Genomic DNA, 23467 nt, shown 5'->3' with positions numbered 1-23467 from the left:
CCAACGCCAGAGATTGCCATCCTGGTTCCTGCTGGTCGAGGGCTCACGCGTCTCCTGGTCTCTCTTTTTTTTTTTCAACGCTTGTGTGCGCACTTTGACTTGGTCATGACAAGGCTACTTGTGCTCCATGTGCACGATTCTAGGACCCTGGAGCTGTTCCATCCCTCGGCGCTGTGTACTGTTTAGCGGTGTGACATTCGGCTGCCCCATGTCCCGGGGACAACCTGGTTCCATCTTTGGGCTGTGCGCCAGTCACGAGTGCGAGCACTGCCCATCACGCATATCTCAGGCACAGCACTCATCTCCTATTGCTCAATGCCTCAACAATGCATCTCTTCCCACGGCCACCGCACAGCTCAACGCCATAACAACACCTCATCAACGTAAAATGAAGTACATGAAAAACTCGCTAAAAACTACCTATCCCGTCCTGGCTCCTGCCATTTCCTCTTCCCACTGCCCAGCAAAATCGTACACATTCAAATCCCATGCACTAGACAGCCATGATACATCGCTTCTTCACTGCCCCGTCAATGGAAAATTACGGAGCCATTGCATGCAGACCAAAATCCAAAACATACACTATTCCACATGTCCGTCTTACACGCCAACCCTCTCTCTCTCTCTCTCCTTCTCTCCATCCCGCCTCCCTCTTCCTCCCCCAAACTGCAACAACAACCCGTCGCTTTTTTTTTAGACATTGGACAGAACGCAACGAGAATACACGGTCGAACGAAGATTCGAGGCACACTACGTCTTGCTCAACTGCGCCCGACCGCCTGCCCGGACATCAATAGACAAGTGCGACGCAAGTGCTTGCCTTGCTCAAGAAACTAACACACCAAAGGTATGGAAAAGGGAACGTAGAAGGAAAAAAAGTATATGAAACAATTGAAGCACACAAAGGAAATATCTCTCCGGGCGCCTAAACACCACGTGATAGGAGAGCCGCGTCAACGTTTCCAAGGATTGCTGTGTATTATAATCTTAGAAGTAGGATAGCTCCCAGAAGTCTCCCGGGTAAGTAAGATGCAACAAGGGGGTATGGGTATGCCAGGAGTTTGCAAAGATTGCCGTCATCGATTGTAGGTTGCCAATATTAGAAAGAATAGGCGCACACGTCCGGTTGGCGTCGTTACATGGCGTCGTGGGTAGTCGGTCGTCCTGGTGCGCTTACGCCCAGATGCGCAGCTATTTTGAGTTAGTCGTTTCATCAGCCAACAGCAGATGGCAACACTTACCATGGAGTCCCATGAACCAGTGCAGAGACTGAGCGCATCGTTGCTGACGCCTAGACAGCTGACACGGTTGTCGTGTCCCTGCAATGTGCCTACACGCTCGCCGCGCAATACGTCCCATACCTAAGAAGCCTGTTAGCGTACGGACGAAAATAAATACAGAGATCAGCAGGTGCCCTTACCTTGCACTCAAAGTCATCGTAACCAGCAAATAGCAGACGTCCAGAAACGGAAAAGGCTACAGATGTGATGCCGCAGACGGGCTCGGGAATCTGCCAAGATGCACATTAGTAATCAATGTGCAAAACAATTCGAATCAAGTCACATGGCGCGTACCTGGTATGAGGCCAGCTCGCGGTCGGCACGGATATCAAACAGGCGACACGAGGCATCGTCAGAGCCAGTGCCGAAAGCGTTGCCGTTGGGGAAGAACTGAATGGCGTTGATATCCGAGTCGTGGGCAGCAAATGTCTGCACACACTTCTGCTGTCGGATATCCCATAGCTTGGCGAAAGCATCACAAGCACCAGAGACGAATTGGTTGTGGTCGAGCGGGTTGATGCTCAAGCTCATAACGTCGCCAAGATGATCGGCGAACTCGTGTACCTTTGAACCGGTCTCGAGATCCCAGAGCACGCACGTCATGTCGCCCGAGGATGTGAGGATGCGCTTGTCGCTGATGAATCGGCAGCAGCTGAGGTATCCAGAGTGGCCAGACAGTTCGCGTGCCACGCGTGTCGGACCTTCCCTTGCCGACAGGTTGTAGATGGAGCAGATGTTGTCGAGACCACCGCAGGCAACGTAGTTGCCCGAGGGCGAGTAGGCACAGGTCATGACCCACGAGGAGCGCAGGGGAATGGCGTGGACCTTGTTTGTTGTGTAGGCATCCCAGATGATGAGCTTCCCGTCCTGCGAGGCCGAGACGAGATGGCGGCGGTCGGTGGACCAGTGCATGGCGTAGATCTTTGCGAGATGGCCCTTGAGGGTGCGCTTTGTTTTCATGGTGAGGCGCGGCAGGGCCTCGACGCGATCTCTGGCAACATCGCGGACTGGAGCAGCGTGTTAGCAGTGGACATGGCAGGCGTTGGGGATGCAGCGACGGGCATGGACGGGCGCGGATCACGTACGGGTTGTGTCAGCGAGCTCATCCTTCTTGCGCTTTATCCGGTCCTTGAGCGCCTCAGCGTCGCGTCGAGCGAGCTGGATCTTCTGTTGTATGGTTTCCTGGTTCATGTCGGCCATGGGGGCAGGCGTTGAGGGCGGGTCAGGTCAAGAGGGCAGGAGGCGCGAAAAGGCGAGACGGGCGGATCCAGGGGCCTGCAAGGAGCGCGGTGGAGACGGGCGGCGGGTGAGGCGGCAGGCGAGGAAGCGATGGACAAGTGGCAGCAGCAGCAGCAGCAGCAGCGGACGAGGGCGCGCAGAGCGAAGTCAATTGCTGGCGCGGAGACTCAGCGGCAAGCAGACAGGCGGTCGTGGGGGTGCGTGAAGATGGAAGGGATGCGAGGGCTTTGGAGATGGGCGAGGTTACAGGAGCGGCCCGGGGGTGAGCTCAAGCTTGGCTTAGCCGAGAACGCCAGCCAGCGCTGAAGATCAGAGGCCGTTCGTCGCGGTTGGCTGTGGGCAAGGGTGCGCCGCACGGCAGTATTGCGGGCGAACGGCAGCAGCGCTGAGGGGCGGAGCAGATTGGCGAAGCAGTGGGGGGCGTCTGTGTAGCACGTACGTGGTGGTATAGCGTGCGAGTATGTATGTATGTATCTGGCGTGCAGCGGGCGATAGGGGAGCCTGTGGGAGCGAGGGTGCGAGGGAATGGGAGCGGGCCTTTTCTGCCCCGTCGAGACTGGGACGCGGCATCGTCGCTCTGGTGCGCACACGCTTGACCTTGACCAACAAGGCGCGCCTGCTGCAATCTCCTGCAGCGCGCCTCCTCTTTGCGGCCTGCCCGCCTTCTGGGCCAATGAGCTCCGAGCTGCCTGTTTTGGCTTCCGACCCGCCCGCCCACGGCCATGGCCACTCCACTCGTCCGCTGATTCCACCCTCTGCTTCGAGAAAACCTCTGGAGCGCCGCCCGACCAGTCCCTCCAGGTGTGCGAGACAGTATCCGCCTGCCTGTCTCCCTACGACTGCCACTACTGCTGCTACTAGTACTACTACTTGCTCGCTCACTTCCCGCCTGCCTACCCACCGCCCGGCCGCTCTCCCCCATGTCGGTGCCTGCCCTGCCCGTCCATGCCGCCTTCGCGAAGCGGCTGCCCAAGATCGAGGTATGCCCACAATGCGCTCCTCTAGCCCCCCCTGATTCGCCAGCCAGCCCGCCAAGCCACGTTAGACTCTGGTTCGCAGCGCCACTAACGCCACGACTCAGCTCCACGCTCATCTTACCGGTAGCATCAGCCGCGAGTGTCTGCACGACATCTGGACCGCCAGCAAGGCTCAGCATCCAGATTTCCAGGTGCAAGATCCTCTAATCGCCATTCCGCCTGGCAAGGTCGACTATGACATCAAAACGTCAGCCTCGCTTCCATCGTCTGGGTGCTTGTCAGACGCTAGTACACAGCTAACCGGGCCGCTAGATTCTTCCCCTTGTTTTCCTCTTACATCTACCGTCTTTGCAGTGACCTGCCCAGCATCGAGTATGTGTTTTTTGTCGCACACCGCGCTGCGTATTGATGCAGGCCAGGTATTCGACCAAACACGTGCTGCGTGCATTTCAAGACGATGGCATAGTCTACACAGAGCTCCGTACAACTCCAAGAGCAATCCCCCAACACAACGTCTCCAGGGAAGACTATGTCAAAACCGTGCTAGACGTGCTCAAGGCCCACAATGCCGACAGCACAAATACCATGCGTGCCTTTCTCATCCTTTCCATCGACCGCCGCAACACCGTCGCGGAAGCTGAACAAGTCGTCAGCCTCGCCATCAAGTATCAGTCTGCAGGGGTCGTAGGCATTGACCTCTGCGGCGATCCAACCAAAGGCGATGTGCGCATTTTTGGCGACAGCTTCGCTCGAGCAAAGGCAGCAGGCCTCAAGCTGACACTTCACTTTGCCGAAGTCGAAACTTCGGCCTCAGACACGGAGCTGCAAACTCTACTTTCCTGGAAGCCTGACAGGCTGGGCCACGTCATACACGTCAAGGATGAGTTTCAGAAGAGGATTCAACAAGACAACATCGGTGTAGAAATCTGTCTCAGCTGCAACGTGCAAGCAAAGATGATCACGGGCACCTACTCCGACCACCATTTTGGAACATGGCGGCGCAGCACCGTTCCCGTGGCCTTGAGTGTATGTCCCCTTCGTTGCTTCACGCAGCACTACTGGTAACTGATTTCTTGCAGACAGATGATGTTGGCGTTTTTTGCAGCCCGTTATCACAAGAGTACTATCTTGCGGCGCAGCATTTCCAGCTAGACCGATATGAAATCAGGGCGCTGTGTGAGCGAGCAATCGACTCAATCTTCGCCGGCCCGGAAGAACATGCCCGTCTTAAGCAGATTTATGCAACTTGGGATGGATGGGATGCGTAGGTACAAAGAATTAAGTTTTGCATCAATCGGTGACTCTGGTGTGTTTTCTTTCGTGAACAAATATGTCATCCTTGCATAGCTCATCAGCAAGGGTTCTACTATAGTCTAGTCAAGGTATTCTAATTTATTTCATCAAGACACACTTGGCTCTAAAGCAGATAGAAACAAGGATTTACCAGCAGGTGCCGCCAAAAAAAAGGCCTTTCATGCCGCGCATCCTTCGCTGGTGTGTTAAATACATCGCAACGGGTGTGGTAGTAGCGCTCTGCTGACACGGATGGATAGCGGATGCTGATATCTCGGCAGAGAGTCAAGCCACCAGAATGCCCGGCTCCCTCCACAGCAGATCTTCACCCACACGCCGGGGCCATGTTCATGAGGTAGCGATAGCAGCGGGTGCTGACTATCGTATCCGTAATACTCCACTGCCTGCTTCATGCGCGGATCGGCCCTCCTCTTTCCTAGCGCAACTGCATTCTCCGCTTCCCTCGCAGCTACACGTGACTGTGCCTAGATGCCTAGATCCTACCATTGGACAAGCCGACTTCGCACTAGCTTTCAAGGCACCGTCAGTTTACTTATGTAATAGTACAAAAATTCCCAAATACAGGAACCCGGAACCGGAGATGCACACTATCAACCGGTGTGTACTTATGGTCGCGCCACACACGACAATGGAACGCACGACTCTTGCGCTAGCTGCTTTTCAACTGTTGGCCCTTTCTGCTTCTTTTGGAACCCATTGTAACAGTCGTGCTTTCCAACTGCACAATATACAAATACATGTTCATGCTCCCCATGATGATCGTCGTCGAGTGACCGGGCCGGTGCAAAACGTAAAACATGGTCAAATACACAAGCTATAACCCAAGGTGCGGTCTAGTCCTTAGAAGACGGCCAATATTCGGGCACACTATGATCAAGCCATGTGGAAAAATTTTGCGCACGCTTTCCTGGCCCGAGGTAAGGCCTGGGCCGCTTGCATCGCTTATCAGATGCAATAAAGGGTTAGGTATTATACCTGTACATCTGATAATCATCCGCTTTATCAGATCCACTGCGATCACCTCGTTACGACACAGCCAAACATGGGTGTCCTGGGGTGTAAGTACACTGTTTGTGAGGATTGTCAATATGGCTCTGTGTTGACCTTTTTGTGTAGCTTCCAAGTCTAGCAATGGCGATGCTAGCAAAGTCATGGAAAAGAAGCTTACCATAAAGCTAGGTATGTGTACCACGGCTCCTATTGTTGCATAGTCATACTAATGTGCGTGCGACCAGATATCTTTATCATGGTCAGTAGACTTGTAGATATTACGCCTGCATGGCTAAATCCCACTTTCAGGTCTATTGTTGCGCATGTTACTTTTTCAACTATCTCGGTGAGTCTTGGTGTTGTGTTGACTATACGTAGCAACACTGACCTGGTACGGGGCAGATCGTCAGGCATTTGCAAATGCATACGTTGCTGGTCTACGGGAAGATCTTGGCCTTAAGAAAAATGAGTACAGTATTTTGCTGTCCATGTATACCAGTGGGTATGTATTATCTGCGAAATATCTCCTCTATTATCTCAACTAATTCAAAAAAAAAAACACAGTCTAGTCGTTGGCGCAATTCCGCACAGTCTCATCATCCAGAAAATTCGTCCTAGCATATGGCTCCCGCTCACCTTGATTCTCTGGTCTGGTCTTACCATGTGTTCTGCAGCATGCAAGAACTATTCGCAGCTGTGTGCAGTCCGTTTTTTCCAAGGATTAATGGAGGCCAGCTTGTACAGCGGTACCATGTATGTCATGGGATCATGGTAGTAAGTACAGAAATTCTCCATGGAAATTTACAGATTTCTTAGAATCTATCCTCAGACACATAAGACTTATCATGTTCCTTAGCAAACCATCCGAGATTGCAAAACGCGTGGCCATCTTTACTGCGATAGGACAAGCGGGAAGTATGTTTGCAGGCCTCATGATGACAGCCATGCACAAGACCATGAACGGTACCGCAGGCTTGAGAGGTTGGCAATGGGTTTTTATAATCGGTGGGCATTCTGATGTCCCTTCAACACACGAATTTACTCATGTATATAATACAGATGGCCTCATGGGAATCCCATTCGGATTATTTGGCTTTGTAAGCCCCCGCTATCCGAGTGTGTTGGTTCTCAGATGCTGACAAGTCACAACAGTTCACATTTCCCGATCTCCCATCAACGGCCAAAGTATTCTATCTGAGTGAAGAAGAAAAGCAATTTGCGACATCTCGTCTACCACCCAAGAAAGTCAACACTCACAGCATCAACCCGAAGAGCCTTATCAAACGCGTCCTCGGAAAGCCTCACATGTAAGCAAACAATTTTACTTGACAAGCATACGATGCTTTTACTGACTCCCTTCCGCAGATACATCTTGACATGGTTCGCCGTCACTTCCGGCATGCTCGAAGCCTTTGCCTTCCAGGTAATCTCAATCTCCCCCATGCCTCCACCCCCCCACAAACCATCTACTCACACGACCAAACCAGGGCATGTTTCTCCTCTGGCTCAAGTACCATGCCAAACGTTTCTCGCAAACAGCCATCAACACCTACCCCCTGGGCACACAAGCCGTCGCCATCGTCTCCCAAATCGCCGCTGGCTTCATCATCGACCGTACCGGCCAACGCCTTCCCATGGTCATAGCCGGCGCCCTCGTGCAACTCGTCACCGCCGCCTTGCTCCTCGTGCGTAACCTCTCCGACGCAGGCATCTTCACCGCCTTCTACCTCAGCGGCACCAGCTTCGTCGTCAACCCCATCATGTTCAGCTGGGCAAACGAAATCTGCTCGCGGACCGGCGACGATGCGGCTCGGAGCGTGGTGCTGTACGTCATGAGTATGGGAGGCCAGCTTCTATACACTTGGTGGGGTATCGTTCTGTATCCTGCTACGGACGTCCCATACTGGAAAAAAGGCAGCATCACCATGATTGTGGTGTGCGGTGTTTTTATAGCAACTGCTTTCGTCGTTAGATGGGTGAGTCTATGTTTTTTTTTGCGTGATTCATAAAACCTGAAGTTTTGAAAAATTCAACTGACATCATGGACTAGCTTGATAGGAGCACTGCTGTGGTTACCGCCGATGACGAGACAGTCGCATCTGGTGATGGTGCGTCGGCAACGGTTATTGGAGAGACGACGAAATCTGGCTAGATAAGTCGCTGTGCTTTTCTTTTGGTTGGAGTAGGGGGGGGGGGGGGGGGAATTGAAAAGGCTCCAAATGATGTGGATGTGAGCCACACGCGTCTTATAATAATTTATATTACGACACCGCTTTCGGTGGTTTATATCTGTTTTGCTTCTAGTGCATCATATCATTGTAACTTTGAACAGAAATTTGTTTTGATATACCATCTTGTTATTTTCTATTAATTTTTTTGATACCCGATTCCGGCAGGTTGGGGTGTAACCGGCCGTTCTTTTGTGAAATAATTGATCTGATACTACGTAGCAAACAGACGTAAAAAAAGTCAAGTCGTTCTTTGCTACTTTGTAATGCCCTCATAGGCCTACCGCTTGACAGAGATACAAGCGAAGGGGCAGTTATGCTACCCAAATATGAGACGTACTCACCTGTTACTAATACCGTACCTAGTGCAACATGATCAGTTCTGTCTGACTAGGTATGTATTTCCAGCGGCTTATTCTACGAGAAAGTCCCCTTTTGTCAACTCTTAACTTCTGTATTTTCAGCGGATGAACGGTTCTTTTGTTTCTTTACATGTCGTAGTAGCATGGACACTCTTCTAAACATGTTGGCCAGAAAATACGAGTATATTGTCTCTCTTATTCTTTGAGCCTTGTGCTCTCCATGATATATTCTGTATTCAGGGGTTCAATGTTGTTTTGTGCTCATCGTAGTATTTGATGTATGAGACTTAACATGTTTATCTATGACCATTTTTGCCTTAGTTTCCACCAACCTTGGGAAATCAAGATATCAGCCTTCTCTAATCAATACGCTAAGCGCTCTAGACCACAGGGCATTGCCGACGTGGAAAGAAGACTCACATGCGTCGATGTCGATGACGCTCAAGTGCCGTCACAGTGCAACCGAGCCATGCTACTACGCGTGTCAGCAGCGGCACAATGCAGAGTCAAGACAGGACTCTATTTGCCCGAAATCTTATTTCAAAAAGACAGAAGCTTATCGCCACCGTCTAGTGAGTGTGGACGCTAGCGGTCGTTATACGAGTAGCGTGTGCACAATGGCTGAGAGTCATGGTAAGGCTGGATACGACAACTCGACTACTCATGCAGGTACCGGACGAACGAACAAACTTGGGGGAGGAATCCGGGCTTCACTCAACCCCACAAAAACCGTTTCCAACGCCGCCTCCGTCTCCGCTGTGCCTTGTGTGTGAAACAGTGCCTGATACACCTTGCGCCGCTCGCGGATTCCAATCAAGCAGGTTTGTTCAACAAAGTAGTGTCATGTCTTTGTTCAAGGCGACAAGAAACAAAATGAGGCCGGGGCACATCAACGCAACGCCAAAAACGGTCCAGCACGCACGTGCCAAGTCCTCGTTCCCAGCGCGCGCCCCCCAGCCAAGCCCTGTCAGGGGCAAAAGATGCAAGATGCACAAAAAATGTGGAGAAAGGGAAAGAAAGGGAAAAAAACAAGGCCCTCTCCCCAATCGGTAAAGTGGGCTCCCCATCCAGCTTTGGTTTTTTCCCCAACCGTAAATCCAGGAACAGAAAGTTTATCAAGGAATCTGCGCGCGTGTATGTGCTTTTATGCTGAATTTACCAGACCAAAGCGCCTTACTATTTATCACCTAAACCAAAAGCCCATCTGTGCACACTACACAAAGCTCCCCCCCCAAAAAAGAAGAACAAGAACAAGAATAACTAAACTCATCCAATAACACACCGCAACAGCCCGTCTCGTATACCTACTCGTCTAACCCCTGCCCCCCCGCCCCCCGGTCTTCAGCTTGCACCTTGCCAGAACCCGGGAGAACCAACCATTCGTGATTCGCACACACGAGAGAGACACACACAGAGAGTGAACAAGCCCAGCCCAGGCCACTTCCGAAACACACATACCCCCCCCGTATACTTTTATGCTCTAGGGCCCGCGTTGAACGGAGATTGACCGAAAAGCGCCATGTGCGCATGCTGAGTGGCTGCTTGCATTTCGCAAGCGCGCGCCCGCCCGCTACTAGCGACGGAAAAAGGCCTTTGCTCATTCTTTTTTTTTTCTTTGCTTTGCTGATGGAAAGCGAGTCGATGGGCTTTACGATTCGATGGGGCTTGCGATGGCGGTGGCTTTTATTTTTGGCGGACGGGCATCGTATAGGGTCACGCACTCTCTCTCTTTCGCTATTTTTGCTTTAGGGGGAGGAGCTTAGGGTTGCGATTGTGGGGGTGAAGGTTTTATTGGGGCGTAAGTAGTAGATAGTTTACTACAAAAGGGCATATGGGGGAGTGTTCGTTTGCTTTGTTTTGCTCTGTTGCCTCTTTGGTTTTTTTTTTGCGCTTGCTGGGCCTCTTGTATTTTGATTAAACGATTTTTTGTTCAACGCATTATTGTTCACTGCTTCAGGTATATGCGTTACGTGATTCTTGGGCATATAAACAGCTTTGTCCCTTTAATTATCGTTGTTGCAACGCTTCGCTTATAGGGGAGGAGCATTCCTTGGCTATCACATCTAACCCCCTGGATTCCCATCACCAGTTGGAAACACAACTGTTACTAGTTGTCCTTGGAAAACCGGTTTCAACTCTCTTTCTCCCCGGAAAAGACAATGGTGAAGGTTATGCTTGCAGTAGCGGGCCTCGTTGCCGTCGCGCTTGCCCAGCAGTCGACTTGTAAGTTTGTTCTTGTCTCAGCATGAGGTGTAGATGTCTAAGGCGGGAACATGTTTGCTGATACAACCTCCCTTTCAGATACGGGTCCGATTTTCGACGAAGATACCGCGCCCTACTTCGGTAGCTCTGGTCTTGTGTTCCCTACAAGTGCCGATGGTACACCTGCGTTTCCCAGCGCCCCAACTATCACTCCGTCAGCCAGCTCTTCGACAATCTCCACTCCCATTTCCAGCTCCATGCTCAGCTCCATTCCCAGTTCCACGCCCAGCTCCATGCTCAGCTCCATGCTCAGCTCCGTGCCCAGCTCTACTCCTAGCTCTACTCCTAGCTCTACACTTTCAACAGCCGTCTCACAGAATTCCACTATCTCGTCTACCTCAACCACTTCGAGCGACTCAACCATTTCGAGCCCAGTAACCACTCTGAGCTCTTCGTCTCGTTCGTCTACGTCTGTCAGCGTGTCGCGTACTTCAAGTTCCACGACTGAAGATGCTACTACAAGTAGGCTAACCCCTTCTTCGACTTCGACTGGTGCGGCCGCCACCAACTTTCCAGAGGCTCTTGGGATCATGGTTGGAGGTCTTGTGGCTGGTATGGCCATGCTTTAGGTGCTTATGTAGCGGCCCGCGATTTTGATCTACATGTCAGCAATAATTTAAAATGATTATATGTTATTAATGCTTTAGTATCCATAGAGACAAGACACTGCACAAGAAGAAATAATTTATCCATGGATCGTTTCGACGTAACAAAAAAGGGTATAATTGTGATGTACTCGTGGAAGATGGCTTGAACCTTTTTAATGGAAGTCATCGATGTCCATACTTTTTGACCCAGTAAACCCAACGCCTTTAAACGCCGCCAAGATGCAATTGTATTCAATCTGGGGCTTATTCCTCCATAGCTCCAACCTCTGTGACCAACTCTGTCGCCTTCGAGTAGTAGGCCTTGAGGTCAATCTTGAAGTCGGCCATGGCCACGCCGAACAACTTGAGCAGGGCTGTCTGATGACTATTCATAGGCTTTCCCTCTTCGGCAATCGTGTATGGAGCATCCAGAATGATCTTGCCCTTGTCGAGCCTTGTTGGCATGCCCCATTTCCTGATGGTGGTTTCCATGCTGTGCGGTAGCGGTACATCATCTTCCTCGGGCAGCTCTCCGCCTCTTGAGTAAACGACTCCAGCGGGCACAGTGAAGGTCTGTGTAGCGACTACACCGGCACGCGCAAAGTCGGTTTGGGAGTAGTTGGCAAAGTATTCGATGATCTCGCTGGGCTCACGGTTTGTGAACAGGAGGCCTACGTTTCCGTTGAGGTGTTCAGTGAGCTGTGAAAGATTGGTGAGGTGCTCCTCTGCTGGTGTCTGGCCGAGCGCCTTGGCCATGACTTTGGTCTTGCCGAAGAAGAATCTGCGCAAACGTCAGTGGTCAGCGGGATGCGGCAAACAGGGGCTCAAAACGCTATACCTGCTGTCTGCAAACTCAGCGCGCACTTCTTTGAGGTACGAATTGCGCATGTTCTCCACTGCGAAAACAAAAATGTGCTCAAAGTTGTCCGCCGCTTCCTGGACATTGGCAAAGAGCTTCAAAGAGAGCTCCTTGCCCTTCTTGTCGGTCTTGGTAAGGTGTACGACCTTCGCGCGCTTGGACTTGGGCATGTTGGCGGTGTTTTTCGGGTTTGTCGCGGGTTGTATGTGTTGCTTAAGAAAAGTTCGAGGGCCCAGGTTGCGACGTCCAAAAAAATGAGCGGGGAATTTTGGCGAACCACCGATTGGTCCGGCCGCGGCTCACCTCCGTTGTGGAACTTTGACATCGCTTCGGGTCTGCAAACCTCCAGACCCAACTCATAGCCACTCGAGATGGTTTGCCGGTGACATAGACATGTTGGATTTCATGGAGAGCGTGCAGCATGCTTTCTACGAGGCATCGCACTGGAATGTGGACAGTTCGTATGGCGCACTGAACGCGTCTGCGCGAGGTACGTCAGACCTAATGTCGCTTTGCCAGGCTGCATGCTGATGGCACATTGTAGCATTGCTCGACTTCGACATACCCAGAGGGCTGCGCATGCAGATATCCTCTCTCGCTGCCCCGAATTTTGCCACATCATACACTTTGGGCAGTGTGGGTGTCGTCGATGGCTCAGTCTCCTACCTCTACTCGTCGTTGCCGCTGCGCAAGGAGTTCAAGACATCACACATTGATCTGCACAGTGTCGTACGAGGTTATAAGCACACCAAGGAGCTGAGACGACCGGACGAGCAGTGGTGGTGGGAAGTCTGGCATGCTGGCCAACGGATAGACCGGAGAGGTAAGCATTTTGACTTTATCCAACCCGCAGCACGACTAAGGTATGAACAGATACCCTGTTGTACGGGCGCATATTCCTCCCCCAGTCCCGGCTCGAAGCACTCTATCTGCGACGTCTTACCCCGACCCGCCAGCTTAGGATTGCTGCTGTGAGCGACTCCAACCTTAACAATGGCGGCACAATCCTTACCCTTCTGCAAAACGACTTCGGCAAATATAGCACAGAGTACATGTACAGCACAGACTCTGCTCTGATGGGCGTTCGCGGCTTATACAACTTCGGTTCCGACCCCAGAGTCTCGCCGATGGAACCTGTGGTCGGGGGGCACACGGAACCCGCTTATGGCCGATTCAGTGCAGGCGCAGAGCTGTACTATGGTATTCTCAATAAGAGCGGCGGCATAAGTACGGGATTGCGATTCGCCACCCTACCCAACCATTCGGGATTTCCGTACACTATGACGCTGACGCTAAACCCATTGATGGGAAATATTTCTTCCACCTACGCTGTCAAGGCCGGGCCGAACCTCGCTCTCTGCTCCCGGTTCGACTTCAATTTCTACTCTTACGAAAGCGAGCTACAACTTGGTTGCGAACTATGGCGCCTACGTAATACGACTGATATTGACTGGGCTGTGAAGAAGCTACGCACAGACTGGAAACGCCCGACAGACTCACCCACGGATGAGGTTTCTGGGGTATTAAAGGCCAAGGTTGATCAGGATTGGCGTGTAGGGGTGCTGTGGGAGGGGAAGATTAAAGAGCTACTCTTTACCCTTGGCGCAAGCCTGGACCTCAAGAAAAGAGAGCAGATATTCCGATCGATTGGTGTGGAGCTGCAGTATGCCTCATGAGGGATGACAATCGCAGGCATTCACTTTTCGCTTACCCGAGACGAACCAGCAAACTCGTTAGACAGCGGAGCCCAGTGTTTAGGGCACGCTGAAATTAGACGGCTCACAAGTATACTTTGATGATGATTCCAGAAGCGCTCACTTGAAGATGAAACCTGCCTAAATAGGCTTCTAGAAGCCTGTTACGTCAGGGCCGGTTGTACCTGGACGACAACAGGAGAGCGTGCGCCGTGTCCATGCGATATCGACTCATTGTCTGGCGAACGCGGCAGGCGCACCCCAGACTAGGACTCGAGTAAGTTGTCACGTCTGCGCTATGCCGTGTCCTGTTCCATGGTGGCATAGCGTTGAAACAAATCTTTGGTCTATTCGCTGCTGGTGGCAGTGATCTGGGGCTGTTTTGGCTTGTTTTTCATGCGCTCGTACGATTTGCAACATTCTGTAACACATGGCAGGCTGCAAGGCGGAGTGGTGAACAAAAACTCGAGAGTTGCCGATGCCCGCCCACAAGCCAGGTGGAGTTGAGGCTTCGGAACGTGAGCGCTTCTGTCGATCCTGTCCCAAGCGCAGACGCAACGGAATCTCTTGCAAGTCGAGAGTCAGGTTCCAGGTTGGTGGTTGCCTTCGCTTGCTCTCTCGTTTGATGCAGTCCAATACGCACACCGCCACGCCTGGCGCAAGACTACGGATCCAGGGTGCAGGGAAGCAGTAGGCACCATAGATTGACAGCTGTAGGGCGACGAGATGATGGGTGAGCCTACTGCGTCGGCGCGTCGGATATCAGCTAAAATATATGACTTTGTCAGGTCTGAATCACGTCCGTTCCATAGGGCTTGGGCCGGGTGTGTCAGGATGGAGGCGCTCAGACGACGCTGCCGCCCGCCGTCGTCGGGATCCTCTCGTCCTTTGGGGGACGCAGGCGAGTGATCTGCGACGAGGGCTCCCGAGTCGGAGTCGACGAAGCCAGAAGGGGAGTTGTGACCGACGATTTGAGAAGAGCGAGGTCGTGGAGGCATGCCACCAGGCCGGCCGGGCAGGCTTTGGGCGGGCGCCTTGTATGCTTGCATCGACGGCAGAGGCCAAACCTAACTGGGGCCACCGTGCGCTCTGTCGTGCGTCCCGCGGCCGCCGCGCGGTGAGCGATGGCCGACGGAGCAGTCGACCGAGGGCCAGCAGTCGAGGACAGCGGCGAGGTGGCAGGTGGAGCCTGGTGGCAGCACCTGGACGGCGGGCGCAGGCTGTTTGGGAGGACATGTGCCTGACGCGCGCCCCAGAGCAGCGTCGTGGCAGCTTGGAGCGGCCCTGGCCCGTTGAGACAACTCTGGCGATGGCGGTCGTGGCTCGGCGAGGGCCGTGGCAAGGACTGGCCTATCGCAGGCCCGCCGTCTCCTGAGCCGTGGACGGTCGGCTGTCGTGGCCCCCGGCCGCTGGGCTGAGTGGCCCTGAGAGGCTCCGATCGCTGTGCCTGTGCCTGTGCCGGTGCCTGTGCCTGTGCCTGTGCCTGTGTCTGGCCTCGGCTGGGCGTGGACGAGTGGATGCAGGCAGGATGCAGCATGCACCGCGACGCACGCATGCGTGTGCCTGTGTCGGCCGTTGCGGGCGGCGGGCAGGCGGGCAGGCGGGCGGTTTGGGTTCAGGGCTTGGGCGGACATGGTTCTGCTGCCAGGGCCACACAGACAGAAGCATTCTGGTGCGTCACCACCGGTCTCGCGCCTGGCGTCACGTCGTGGTGCCGTTGGGCTAAAACAGTCTGTGGGCGGCACCCTGGCCCTTGTAGCGCCCTGCCCAGACCACGCTAGCCGGCGCGCACCTTACCCCCGGCCTCACGCCCCTTCCCTTAATCTCCCCTTTCCCACCACCCACGGTCGCTCATTTACACCACAGGCCCAGCTCCTACATCCGGATTCCCCATCGTCACCCCGTTGTCGGTGTGGTTGCTACTACGTTCCCTTTTCTCGTCGACTTCTGCGAAGTGCCGCCGCTCCTTTCGGCCTTTGCCCACGTTCCTTTCTACACACGCCTCCTTTGGCCTTTGCCTGTCCGCTCTTTCGCCCTCGCGCCCACTTCATCTCCCTGTCGACACAGAAATCGCTTTTGGACGATTGTCAGCCATCTGCTCCCCGGCCAGCAGCTCCATTCATCACACGTACATACATACACACACGCGCCTGGACCGTGTCTCGAGTCTCAAACACCCACAGCAGCCTGCTCCTGTGCGCCTTGGACTCGCAACCTTCTCGTCTCAACTATCTTCACTCCCAACGCTGTTTGGACCATCACTTCATCACGACACTTTACGAACATTGATAGACAGGAGGTGCCGGCTCGATTGCTCCCTCTACATCTCCCACTCCATCCCAACCCACACACAACCCAAGTCTTGCTCCTGCTCCCCCGCAGATATGCAGTCACACGACGACGCCATGGTGTCCCCCACACCCTCCCCCCCAGCACAGTCCTCAACCCCGACTCAGGGGTCTGCCCCCCGCCGACCACCCCGCAAGAGCACCCTCACTCAGCAACAAAGAAACCAAAAGCGACAGCGCGCCACCCAAGACCAACTCGTCACGCTTGAAGTCGAATTCAACAAGAACCCTACTCCCACAGCTGCTACTCGCGAAAGGATAGCTACAGAAATCAACATGACTGAGCGCTCAGTACAGATCTGGTTCCAGAACAGGTAGGCGCAAAACCGCTTGTTGCGAGAGCCCAACACTAACTTTAACATAGACGTGCCAAGATCAAGAACATTGCCAAGAAGAGCATTGAGAATGGTGACGACTGCAACGACATTCCAGAGTCCATGCGAAGATATCTCGCTCTTCAGGCCATGGAGTCCGGCAAATCAATTGGAACAAACTTTCTTGGCCGGACTGGCGGCATGCCATATGGTGGCGCTATGCTCCTCAACACCGACGCCAACAACTCCAAGGTTGTCATCCACCACTTTGCTTGCCGCTCGCTGAGCATTGGAAGCTGGAGGAGAGTCGGCCAAAGCGCCATGGACCTGGTTGTTTTTTACTCACCAGAGAAGTGCTGCATCACCTACTACATCAACAACGACTCAGCCGGCTACAAGATTGAGTACCCCTTCTCGTACATCAAGAACATTCAACTCGAGAACGGCGACATGACCGCCAACGCTGAAGGCGCGTCACAACGCCCCGGAGGCTTGATTGTCGAACTCAATCGCCCTCCAAACTTTTTCATGGACTCGTCTGGTTCCGGTGGTTTCTTCCAATGCGGCGACTTTACCGAGGACCAGCAGGCATCAAACATTCTGGTCCATCACCTGGGCGGTCACCCAAAGGTTTTGAGTGGCCAGTTGGCGAAACTCATCTCACTGGAATCGTTTCAGAACCGACACAACATGTATGACGCCAACAATTTTGCCGTCTCGGCACCAGTGTCGCCAATCAACCACCGCCCTGCTTCCCAACCAAACCACCTTGTGCACCCGCACATGGGTGTGTTTCAAGAGTCGCATCTTGCGCCTCCACCTTTCCAGCCGCGTGGTCACAAGCGCCAGCGCAGTCGCTCAGTGCCTGTCGCTATGGACTTTTCCATGCTTCGCAACCCTATGCCATCATTCATGATCCAGCAAGAGCCATCGCCTTACATGCCTAGCCCTGAAATTTTTGCACCAACACCACAGAGTGCTGGTCCCATCGGTCCTCATCTGAGCATCGACACGTCTGCTGGTTACGGCATGGACTTCAGACAATATCCCATGTCAGCCACAACAGCAAACTCACCGTCGGAATATGGCACTCCTGCCTTCTACTCGTCAGGCCCGCCAAACGACAGCGCCCCTGCATCCAATTACGGATCGTATAACATCCCTCCATATGTACACACCCCAATGGGGCCACCTCCTCACTCTGCATCGGGTCACTCGCCAATGCCAGCCATGAGCCATCCTGACCCGATCATTGCCAACCAATCACCCCCACTTGGTTCCTACGGCCGCGAGAACCACGGCGATGTGTACCCCATGTCGCACGACAATGGCATGTCGGACGAGGCGCTGCAAATGACGGACATGTACGCTAAGCAAAGCCTCAACATGCCCTTCCGGTCACCGCTGCTTGACGAAAACCACGAGGACCTGGACATGCAAAATTTGGTGTCTTTCGGCACCATTGACCCATCAAGCCTGTCACCCGAGCATCATCAGATGTAAGGGAAGCGGCTCGGTCGTCAAGGCGCGTTTGTCAATTTAATTTTTGCTTGCTCATATACCCGGTCGTCGTTGTTTTCGATGAGCAAAGCTCCCGTGCCATGTGGGGCCCTCGACTTGAAACAGTCGTGGGTTCCATTTTATGCGCCTGAGCTTACCTTGTTGTCGCGCCTGTAGTTAATGTGTCGCATCTTCCGCATATGGTGGTGTTGTTGTTGTTGCTTGCCAGACGCGTGCGTTGCACTCTTCACTAGTCATCTTATTGTAATGCAAATTGGACGACCACCACACGGGGTTTGGTTATTGATACGGCGTTGCAAAGGGCTTCTTGGATGGCAAGGGGCCTGTATACAGAGGGGGCGGTTTGGTGAATATGCTGGTGTTTGAATAGACGTCGGCAACATCAAGCAGGTCGTCTTTGTTCTCCTTTCTCTTTCCATCTTTCTTCAAGCATCGTTCTCTTTGGTGTTGCGAGCTAGCCTTCTTCTTTTTTTTCTCTTTTTTTTTCTTTTGTTGTGTATCTCCAAGAGGGTTGGCGTTTCCTGCCAGGTGGAGGAACATGCTATTCTTTTTTTTTCTACTTCTTGAGAAGCAGTGTTGTCGTAGGTGGTTCATGTGGAGGAAAGTAAAAGCCGCTGCGCGGGCTTTGGTGGTTGGTCTAGATGGGGTCTCGGACGCTGTAGTGCTTTCTTTTAGCTGCAGCAGAATCAGTGATAAATATCGTATCATCATTTCAAGTCAGTATGGATGTCCTTGGCATGTGAGAGCGATTGAGTGACATGTATGTGCATGGGAGAGGAAGAAAGGGAAATATGTTTGTTGAAGGTATTGCGGGGAGAAGCATGCAGTGTTATAGAGAAGTGAAATTAAGATGGACAAATGTTTCGGTGCCCAGGGCTATTGAGATTTGAGTTCATCGTAATCTCGCGAAAGGATGGTCGCACTATGACCTAGTACAGACTCCCATTTGACAGCGCAAAATGAAGGCGCAACGGGTCAACCCGTTGAACGTCACCCGAGCAAACGTTGTCAGATTACGAACGTCTGATGGCCAATCAGTTCGACTCGAGTCACAACCCACATGGCCAGGCGTAAAATGGGCTTTTGTGTAGCGCAAGACGAGTCTGAATGTATGAGCTGCGGGCGGGATGTGAACCATAGTTTTGGAGCAACAAACTTATTGGTACCGAACATGGCAAATCTAGCTGCGGATGGCAAGGCAAGCCCATAGGATCGCCGCCTTTTGCCCAATGGAAAGTGGTGTGACCTATATCCTGGCTTATTGTGCCAAGCATGCCTGGCTCATGGACCCTCACATAATCAATCAATGGCTCTGTCGACGGAGATGATTCAGTCGTGATGTCAAGCACATCCATGTTGCGAAGAAACGCGAATTTGGCCGCAGTGACGGTGATGGTGTTAATGACGGTGACGTGCAAGGGAAACAGTGGGCATCGCAAGGGCGCGGCACATGGACGGCGCTCTGGCCTCTCTGGATGCAGGGCTGGACCACGCTGTGTTGCAATGCCAGAGAGGGATGTATTTTTCTTTGCCGTCCCCTTTGGGCTCGCACGAGGAGCGGACCTGGGACGGACAAGGTGCTGTGGCGAGGCGGCAGCGATCACCATCCGATTCCCCTGACCTGAGGCTGACTGGAGGGCCCGCCTAGGGGCTCTGCTCATTTCGTCGGACCAACCACAAGCTCCGGTGCCCCTTGCTAACGGCACTGATAAGTGAGCTTGCAGCTGTTGTTGTCTCTGCCCGTGTGCATGGTGACTTTCTTCTCCTACACCCTACATTTTGTCGTTCATTACACCTCGCCGCTGAATCCCGGGGCCCTCGAGTGTCTTGCTTGTTTGCTTGTGCGCACATTCTGCAGGGAAAGCTGCCTGTGCCTGCGCCAACACACTGCTTGCTCCACCACCACCACGCCCGCCGCTTGCCATCCCTCCAAGAGCGTTGCAAAACAAGCACTCACGGCAACGCCCGTCTGACGTATACCATTCTGCCTGCTGTGCGGTTCGCATAACGTAGGTGCACATCTCTTCTCAAGCCTCGAACAAGCCACCTTGGTCGACGCTATCCGGCACTGCCGCCCTTCCCACCCGCCAATGTATGACCGCATCAGTCCCTCTTTTCTCCCCCCCATGAAACACAACCCTCACCCTTCTCACCTTGTTTTTTTTTGCCGGTAGTTGCACCTGATTGCTCCTGCTCACTGATTCCCCGCACGCAAACGCCATTTTTTTTTTTGCTCAGGAGTTGCCTACTAATTGTAGCTCGCCTAGTCTCTCCCACCCTTCACCGCCAACATCCTCGTTGCGACTCCGCAGCCTGGGACCAGACCCGAGCACCTGGACAACTCATCCAGTCTTTTTGTAGCTTCAATCAGCCCAACAGCGTGTTACTCGAGCCATTGCTGCCATGCCTGCGCGAAGCATTAATCCGTTTGCGTCGACTACCCCTACTCCCCTCGATCCTCACAACGAGAAGCGTGAGCCTGCACGCCGATCCTCCTTTGCAAAGGGCAACAAGTTCACATCCCTCTTCGGCGGCAACTCTCCCAAGTCGCGCTCCGAAGCCGCTGTCCTCCGGGAAGCTTTCATCGCCCAGCAGCAGGCCCTCCTCAACTCGCCCTCGCCCTCGCAGATTTCCCTCCCCACCATCAACCTCACCACTGCTACCGGTGAGAAGATGCCTACGGAAGCAAAAACCCTTTTCCAACCACCTTCGCCGGAAGAGCAGCGTCGCATTGCGCGAGCCCACGCTCAATTTGGTCCCCTCGGATCACAGAAGCACCGCTACCACAGTAAATTTGAGGGCGAGTTCGGCGACCCCATCGAAGACGAGCCACCATATTATTTCCTTCTTACTACATACATCAGCTACTTAATCCTAATAGTATTTGGACACGTCCGTGACTTCTTCGGTAAACGCTTCAGGAAGCAGCACTACAGCCACTTGCAGGAGAAGGACGGATATGCGCCCCTCAACAGCGACTTCGACAACTTCTACACAAGACGGTTGAAGATGCGCATCAACGACTGCTTTTCACGACCAACTACCGGTGTCCCAGGACGATTCATCACTGTGCTCGACCGCAAGTCTGACGACGGAAACAACACCTTCAAGATGCTCGGAACCACAACTGAGACATTAAACATGAGTTCATACAACTACCTTGGTTTCGCTCAATCAGAAGGTCCTTGTGCTGATGCAGCCGAGGCAGCCATCAGGAAGTACGGAATCTCAATGGCTAGCCCTCGGTCCGACAGTGGTACTTCTGAGCTTACGGTCGAGGTTGAGGATCTCATTGCCAAGTTTGTCGGCAAGCCCGCTTCAATGGTCTTTTCCATGGGTTTTGTTACGAACGCTACTACATTCCCCACCATTGTCGGAAAGGGCTGCCTAATGATCTCTGACGAGCTTAATCACTCTTCTATCCGATTTGGAGCGCGTCTCTCAGGAGCCATGGTCACCATGTTTAAGCACAATGACATGCGCGATCTTGAACGCAAGCTCCGTGAAGCCATTTCGCAAGGTCAGCCCCGCACACACCGCCCATGGAAGAAGATTCTGGTTGCTGTTGAAGGCCTCTACTCCATGGAGGGTACCATGTGCAATCTCCCCGGCATCATCAGCTTGAAGCACAAGTACAAGTTCAATCTCTTTGTTGACGAGGCTCACTCTGTTGGTGGTGTTGGCCCTCGTGGACGTGGTGTATGCGACTACTTCGACATTGATCCCTCCGAAGTTGATATCCTCATGGGCACGCTCACAAAGTCTTTCGGCGCCAACGGTGGTTACATTGCCGCTGAGAAGTCCATCATCGACAAGCTCCGAATCAGCAACGCAGCTATGCTCTTTGCCGAATCACCTTCGCCGCCAGTTCTCGTCCAGATTGCCTCTGCTCTCCGTATCATTGACGGTTCAATTGTACCCGGACAAGGTGAAGAGCGTCTGCAGCGCTTGTGCTTCAACTCTCGTTATCTGCGCTTGGGTCTCAAGCGCCTCGGCTTCATCGTCTACGGTCACGACGACTCACCCATCATCCCCGTCATGCTTTACAACCCCGCCAAGATGCCTGCATTCTCCCACGAGATGCTCAAGCGCAAGATTTCCGTCGTAGTAGTCGGCTACCCTGCCACACCTCTCGTGTCATCACGAGCCCGCTTCTGCGTTAGCGCTGCGCATACCAAGGACGATCTGGACCGCATGCTTACGGCTTGCGATCAAGTCGGCGACCTTTTGCAGTTGAAGTTCAGCTCAGGTGTTGCCGGTGGTGCCTACCCTGAGGAGCTTGCTGAGAAGAGCTCAACAGACGGCAAGGAGAAGATTCCCAAGCCACCAAGGTGGAGGCTGGAGGACGTGCTTGAGAGGACAGTTCATGACGTGCAATCAACACTACGATAGACTGCGCGCTAAGCAATAATTGGTACGAGGTTACGGCTGAATTGCGCAATCTTTGTGGGGGCAAAGTGTGTGCGTGTAAAGTGGGAGGCCCTGCGCCTTGCTGCCTCGTCAGCATCACACGCAACACAAGTGTCGACCCACCTTCACTTTTACGCCTTAGACCCAGCCTTCACAAATAACCTTGACGGTTGCAATTATCATCATGGTCAGCATCAATCAACCACGGCTTTATTCCTCCGTCCTAATTTCTGCGACCTTTTAACGCATCATTTGCTGGACATGATCTTGGCGTTGTAACCTCGATATCCTCCTCTTCCGCCTTCTTCTCCCTTTGCCCTCTTCTTTTTCCTCCCCCCGCGTGCTTGGTTCTTTTACACCTTGACGTGTGCGTGTATGATAGATATTTAAGATTCAATACCCTCGCTTGTGACCAATGATTGTTCTTCTTTTTTTTCACTTCTTCTTCTTCTTCATTTTAAACATCTAACGACCTCTTTTTTCTTTCTTGCATTTTACACACATAAACATAATCTTGCGGTTTGCCCAATGGGTGATATCTTGATTAGGTTTTTTTTTCAAAACTATAAAAATCTTGAAATCATCACGTTTTTTTAATGAGTATAGCTAGAAAGATTACAGGAAAACACTTAAAGATCAAGATCAGAGGAAATGGGAAATGGGAAGAGAGAGAGAGAGCTGTGGCTCGCTGAGCCCCATTCTTGATACTTAATTGGATAATGAGTTGAAGATTGATTGGCTTGCCTTTTTTTTGGTTCGTTTGCTGTGATGTGATGTGAGGTCCCTTCTTGTGCCATCTTCTCGTTTTATCTACCCTTTTGTAGTTGCAATGCTGGTTGTGTATGTGTGTATACATATGAACGAGTGTGTGTTAACGAGTAAGAGCTGTTTGGGTTGGAACTAGCGGTGATGTGTGGATATAGGTCTGAAGGAGGGTATATGAGTAGAGCAACAAAAGGACGAAAAAAGGGATCAAGATAGGGACCTATCTTTTTTGAAGGAGTAACTCTATTGTTCAAGGGCCTTTGGTCATTATTGCAAATCTATTTCATCAAAAAAAAGGTTTGCATTGCATTGCTCTG

The 23467-nt window shown here is 52.7% G+C and overlaps 10 protein-coding genes across 10 annotated transcripts; 6 read left to right on the top strand and 4 right to left on the bottom strand.

Annotated features, from left to right (window-relative positions):
* Positions 1 to 935: 935 nt before the first annotated feature.
* On the bottom strand, positions 936 to 2583 carry PSV08DRAFT_8965 (WD40-repeat-containing domain protein). The gene is made up of 5 exons (XM_014220811.2): positions 2366 to 2583; positions 1575 to 2287; positions 1421 to 1510; positions 1242 to 1361; positions 936 to 1191 (listed from the first exon to the last, which is right to left on the bottom strand). The coding sequence occupies exons 1-5, from the start codon at positions 2478 to 2480 to the stop codon at positions 1174 to 1176; spliced, it is 1056 nt and encodes a 351-aa protein (XP_014076286.1). The 5' UTR covers positions 2481 to 2583; the 3' UTR covers positions 936 to 1173.
* Positions 2584 to 3293: 710 nt separating this feature from the next.
* Positions 3294 to 4764, top strand: PSV08DRAFT_227828 (uncharacterized protein; the record flags this gene model as incomplete). Its single annotated transcript, XM_014220810.1, has 5 exons — positions 3294 to 3499; positions 3601 to 3743; positions 3809 to 3868; positions 3916 to 4522; positions 4576 to 4764. Exons 1-5 carry the CDS (start codon positions 3440 to 3442, stop codon positions 4762 to 4764), a joined length of 1059 nt encoding a protein of 352 aa, XP_014076285.1. The 5' UTR covers positions 3294 to 3439.
* A 1034-nt stretch (positions 4765 to 5798) lies between these two features.
* Positions 5799 to 7952, top strand: PSV08DRAFT_411360 (major facilitator superfamily domain-containing protein; the record flags this gene model as incomplete). Its single annotated transcript, XM_066093886.1, has 12 exons — positions 5799 to 5868; positions 5927 to 5989; positions 6046 to 6059; positions 6110 to 6146; positions 6203 to 6302; positions 6365 to 6574; positions 6657 to 6805; positions 6860 to 6897; positions 6953 to 7107; positions 7166 to 7223; positions 7288 to 7776; positions 7851 to 7952. The coding sequence occupies exons 1-12, from the start codon at positions 5853 to 5855 to the stop codon at positions 7950 to 7952; spliced, it is 1431 nt and encodes a 476-aa protein (XP_065948704.1). The 5' UTR covers positions 5799 to 5852.
* Positions 7953 to 10298: 2346 nt separating this feature from the next.
* PSV08DRAFT_319117 (uncharacterized protein) lies at positions 10299 to 11360 on the top strand. Its single transcript, XM_014220808.2, has 2 exons — positions 10299 to 10613; positions 10692 to 11360. The coding sequence occupies exons 1-2, from the start codon at positions 10550 to 10552 to the stop codon at positions 11219 to 11221; spliced, it is 594 nt and encodes a 197-aa protein (XP_014076283.1). The 5' UTR covers positions 10299 to 10549; the 3' UTR covers positions 11222 to 11360.
* Positions 11272 to 12309, bottom strand: PSV08DRAFT_207097 (ribosomal protein L10-domain-containing protein). Its single transcript, XM_014220807.2, has 2 exons — positions 12078 to 12309; positions 11272 to 12020 (listed from the first exon to the last, which is right to left on the bottom strand). Exons 1-2 carry the CDS (start codon positions 12266 to 12268, stop codon positions 11504 to 11506), a joined length of 708 nt encoding a protein of 235 aa, XP_014076282.1. The 5' UTR covers positions 12269 to 12309; the 3' UTR covers positions 11272 to 11503.
* Positions 12310 to 12445: 136 nt separating this feature from the next.
* On the top strand, positions 12446 to 13902 carry PSV08DRAFT_364371 (uncharacterized protein). Its single transcript, XM_014220806.2, has 3 exons — positions 12446 to 12588; positions 12643 to 12921; positions 12972 to 13902. The coding sequence occupies exons 1-3, from the start codon at positions 12492 to 12494 to the stop codon at positions 13772 to 13774; spliced, it is 1179 nt and encodes a 392-aa protein (XP_014076281.1). The 5' UTR covers positions 12446 to 12491; the 3' UTR covers positions 13775 to 13902.
* A 214-nt stretch (positions 13903 to 14116) lies between these two features.
* On the bottom strand, positions 14117 to 14841 carry PSV08DRAFT_378573 (uncharacterized protein; the record flags this gene model as incomplete). Its single annotated transcript, XM_014220804.2, has 1 exon — positions 14117 to 14841. The coding sequence occupies one exon, from the start codon at positions 14839 to 14841 to the stop codon at positions 14374 to 14376; it is 468 nt and encodes a 155-aa protein (XP_014076279.2). The 3' UTR covers positions 14117 to 14373.
* A 1335-nt stretch (positions 14842 to 16176) lies between these two features.
* Positions 16177 to 17957, top strand: PSV08DRAFT_184888 (uncharacterized protein; the record flags this gene model as incomplete). The annotated part of the gene is made up of 2 exons (XM_014220803.1): positions 16177 to 16454; positions 16505 to 17957. The coding sequence occupies 2 exons, from the start codon at positions 16177 to 16179 to the stop codon at positions 17955 to 17957; spliced, it is 1731 nt and encodes a 576-aa protein (XP_014076278.1).
* Positions 17958 to 18254: 297 nt separating this feature from the next.
* Positions 18255 to 19636, bottom strand: PSV08DRAFT_249786 (uncharacterized protein; the record flags this gene model as incomplete). The annotated part of the gene is made up of 2 exons (XM_014220800.2): positions 18255 to 18631; positions 19036 to 19636. The coding sequence occupies 2 exons, from the start codon at positions 19634 to 19636 to the stop codon at positions 18255 to 18257; spliced, it is 978 nt and encodes a 325-aa protein (XP_014076275.2).
* A 742-nt stretch (positions 19637 to 20378) lies between these two features.
* Positions 20379 to 22814, top strand: PSV08DRAFT_207087 (pyridoxal phosphate-dependent transferase; the record flags this gene model as incomplete). The annotated part of the gene is made up of 1 exon (XM_014220799.1): positions 20379 to 22814. The coding sequence occupies one exon, from the start codon at positions 20379 to 20381 to the stop codon at positions 22365 to 22367; it is 1989 nt and encodes a 662-aa protein (XP_014076274.1). The 3' UTR covers positions 22368 to 22814.
* Between the last annotated feature and the right edge of the window lie 653 nt (positions 22815 to 23467).

Source organism: Bipolaris maydis, assembly GCF_028858645.1.
Source record: "Bipolaris maydis strain C4 unplaced genomic scaffold PSV08scaffold_11, whole genome shotgun sequence".
In the NCBI taxonomy this organism is placed as follows: domain Eukaryota; kingdom Fungi; phylum Ascomycota; class Dothideomycetes; order Pleosporales; family Pleosporaceae; genus Bipolaris; species Bipolaris maydis.
The sequence above is the reverse complement of the archived record's forward strand: the minus strand, read 5'-3'. Positions and strand labels throughout refer to the sequence as shown.

Coding starts and splice junctions, on each gene's coding strand:
- PSV08DRAFT_319117 (XM_014220808.2), top strand. CDS start 10,550: ATGGTGAAGGTTATGCTTGCAGTAGCGGGCCTCGTTGCCGTCGCGCTT. Junction 10,614..10,691: donor GCTTGCCCAGCAGTCGACTT/GTAAGTTTGTTC, acceptor CCTCCCTTTCAG/ATACGGGTCCGATTTTCGAC.
- PSV08DRAFT_364371 (XM_014220806.2), top strand. CDS start 12,492: ATGTTGGATTTCATGGAGAGCGTGCAGCATGCTTTCTACGAGGCATCG. Junction 12,589..12,642: donor ACTGAACGCGTCTGCGCGAG/GTACGTCAGACC, acceptor GGCACATTGTAG/CATTGCTCGACTTCGACATA. Junction 12,922..12,971: donor CCAACGGATAGACCGGAGAG/GTAAGCATTTTG, acceptor AGGTATGAACAG/ATACCCTGTTGTACGGGCGC.
- PSV08DRAFT_207097 (XM_014220807.2), bottom strand. CDS start 12,268: ATGCCCAAGTCCAAGCGCGCGAAGGTCGTACACCTTACCAAGACCGAC. Junction 12,021..12,077: donor GCTGAGTTTGCAGACAGCAG/GTATAGCGTTTT, acceptor ACGTTTGCGCAG/ATTCTTCTTCGGCAAGACCA.
- PSV08DRAFT_8965 (XM_014220811.2), bottom strand. CDS start 2,480: ATGGCCGACATGAACCAGGAAACCATACAACAGAAGATCCAGCTCGCT. Junction 2,288..2,365: donor TGAGCTCGCTGACACAACCC/GTACGTGATCCG, acceptor ACGCTGCTCCAG/TCCGCGATGTTGCCAGAGAT. Junction 1,511..1,574: donor GCGAGCTGGCCTCATACCAG/GTACGCGCCATG, acceptor GCATCTTGGCAG/ATTCCCGAGCCCGTCTGCGG.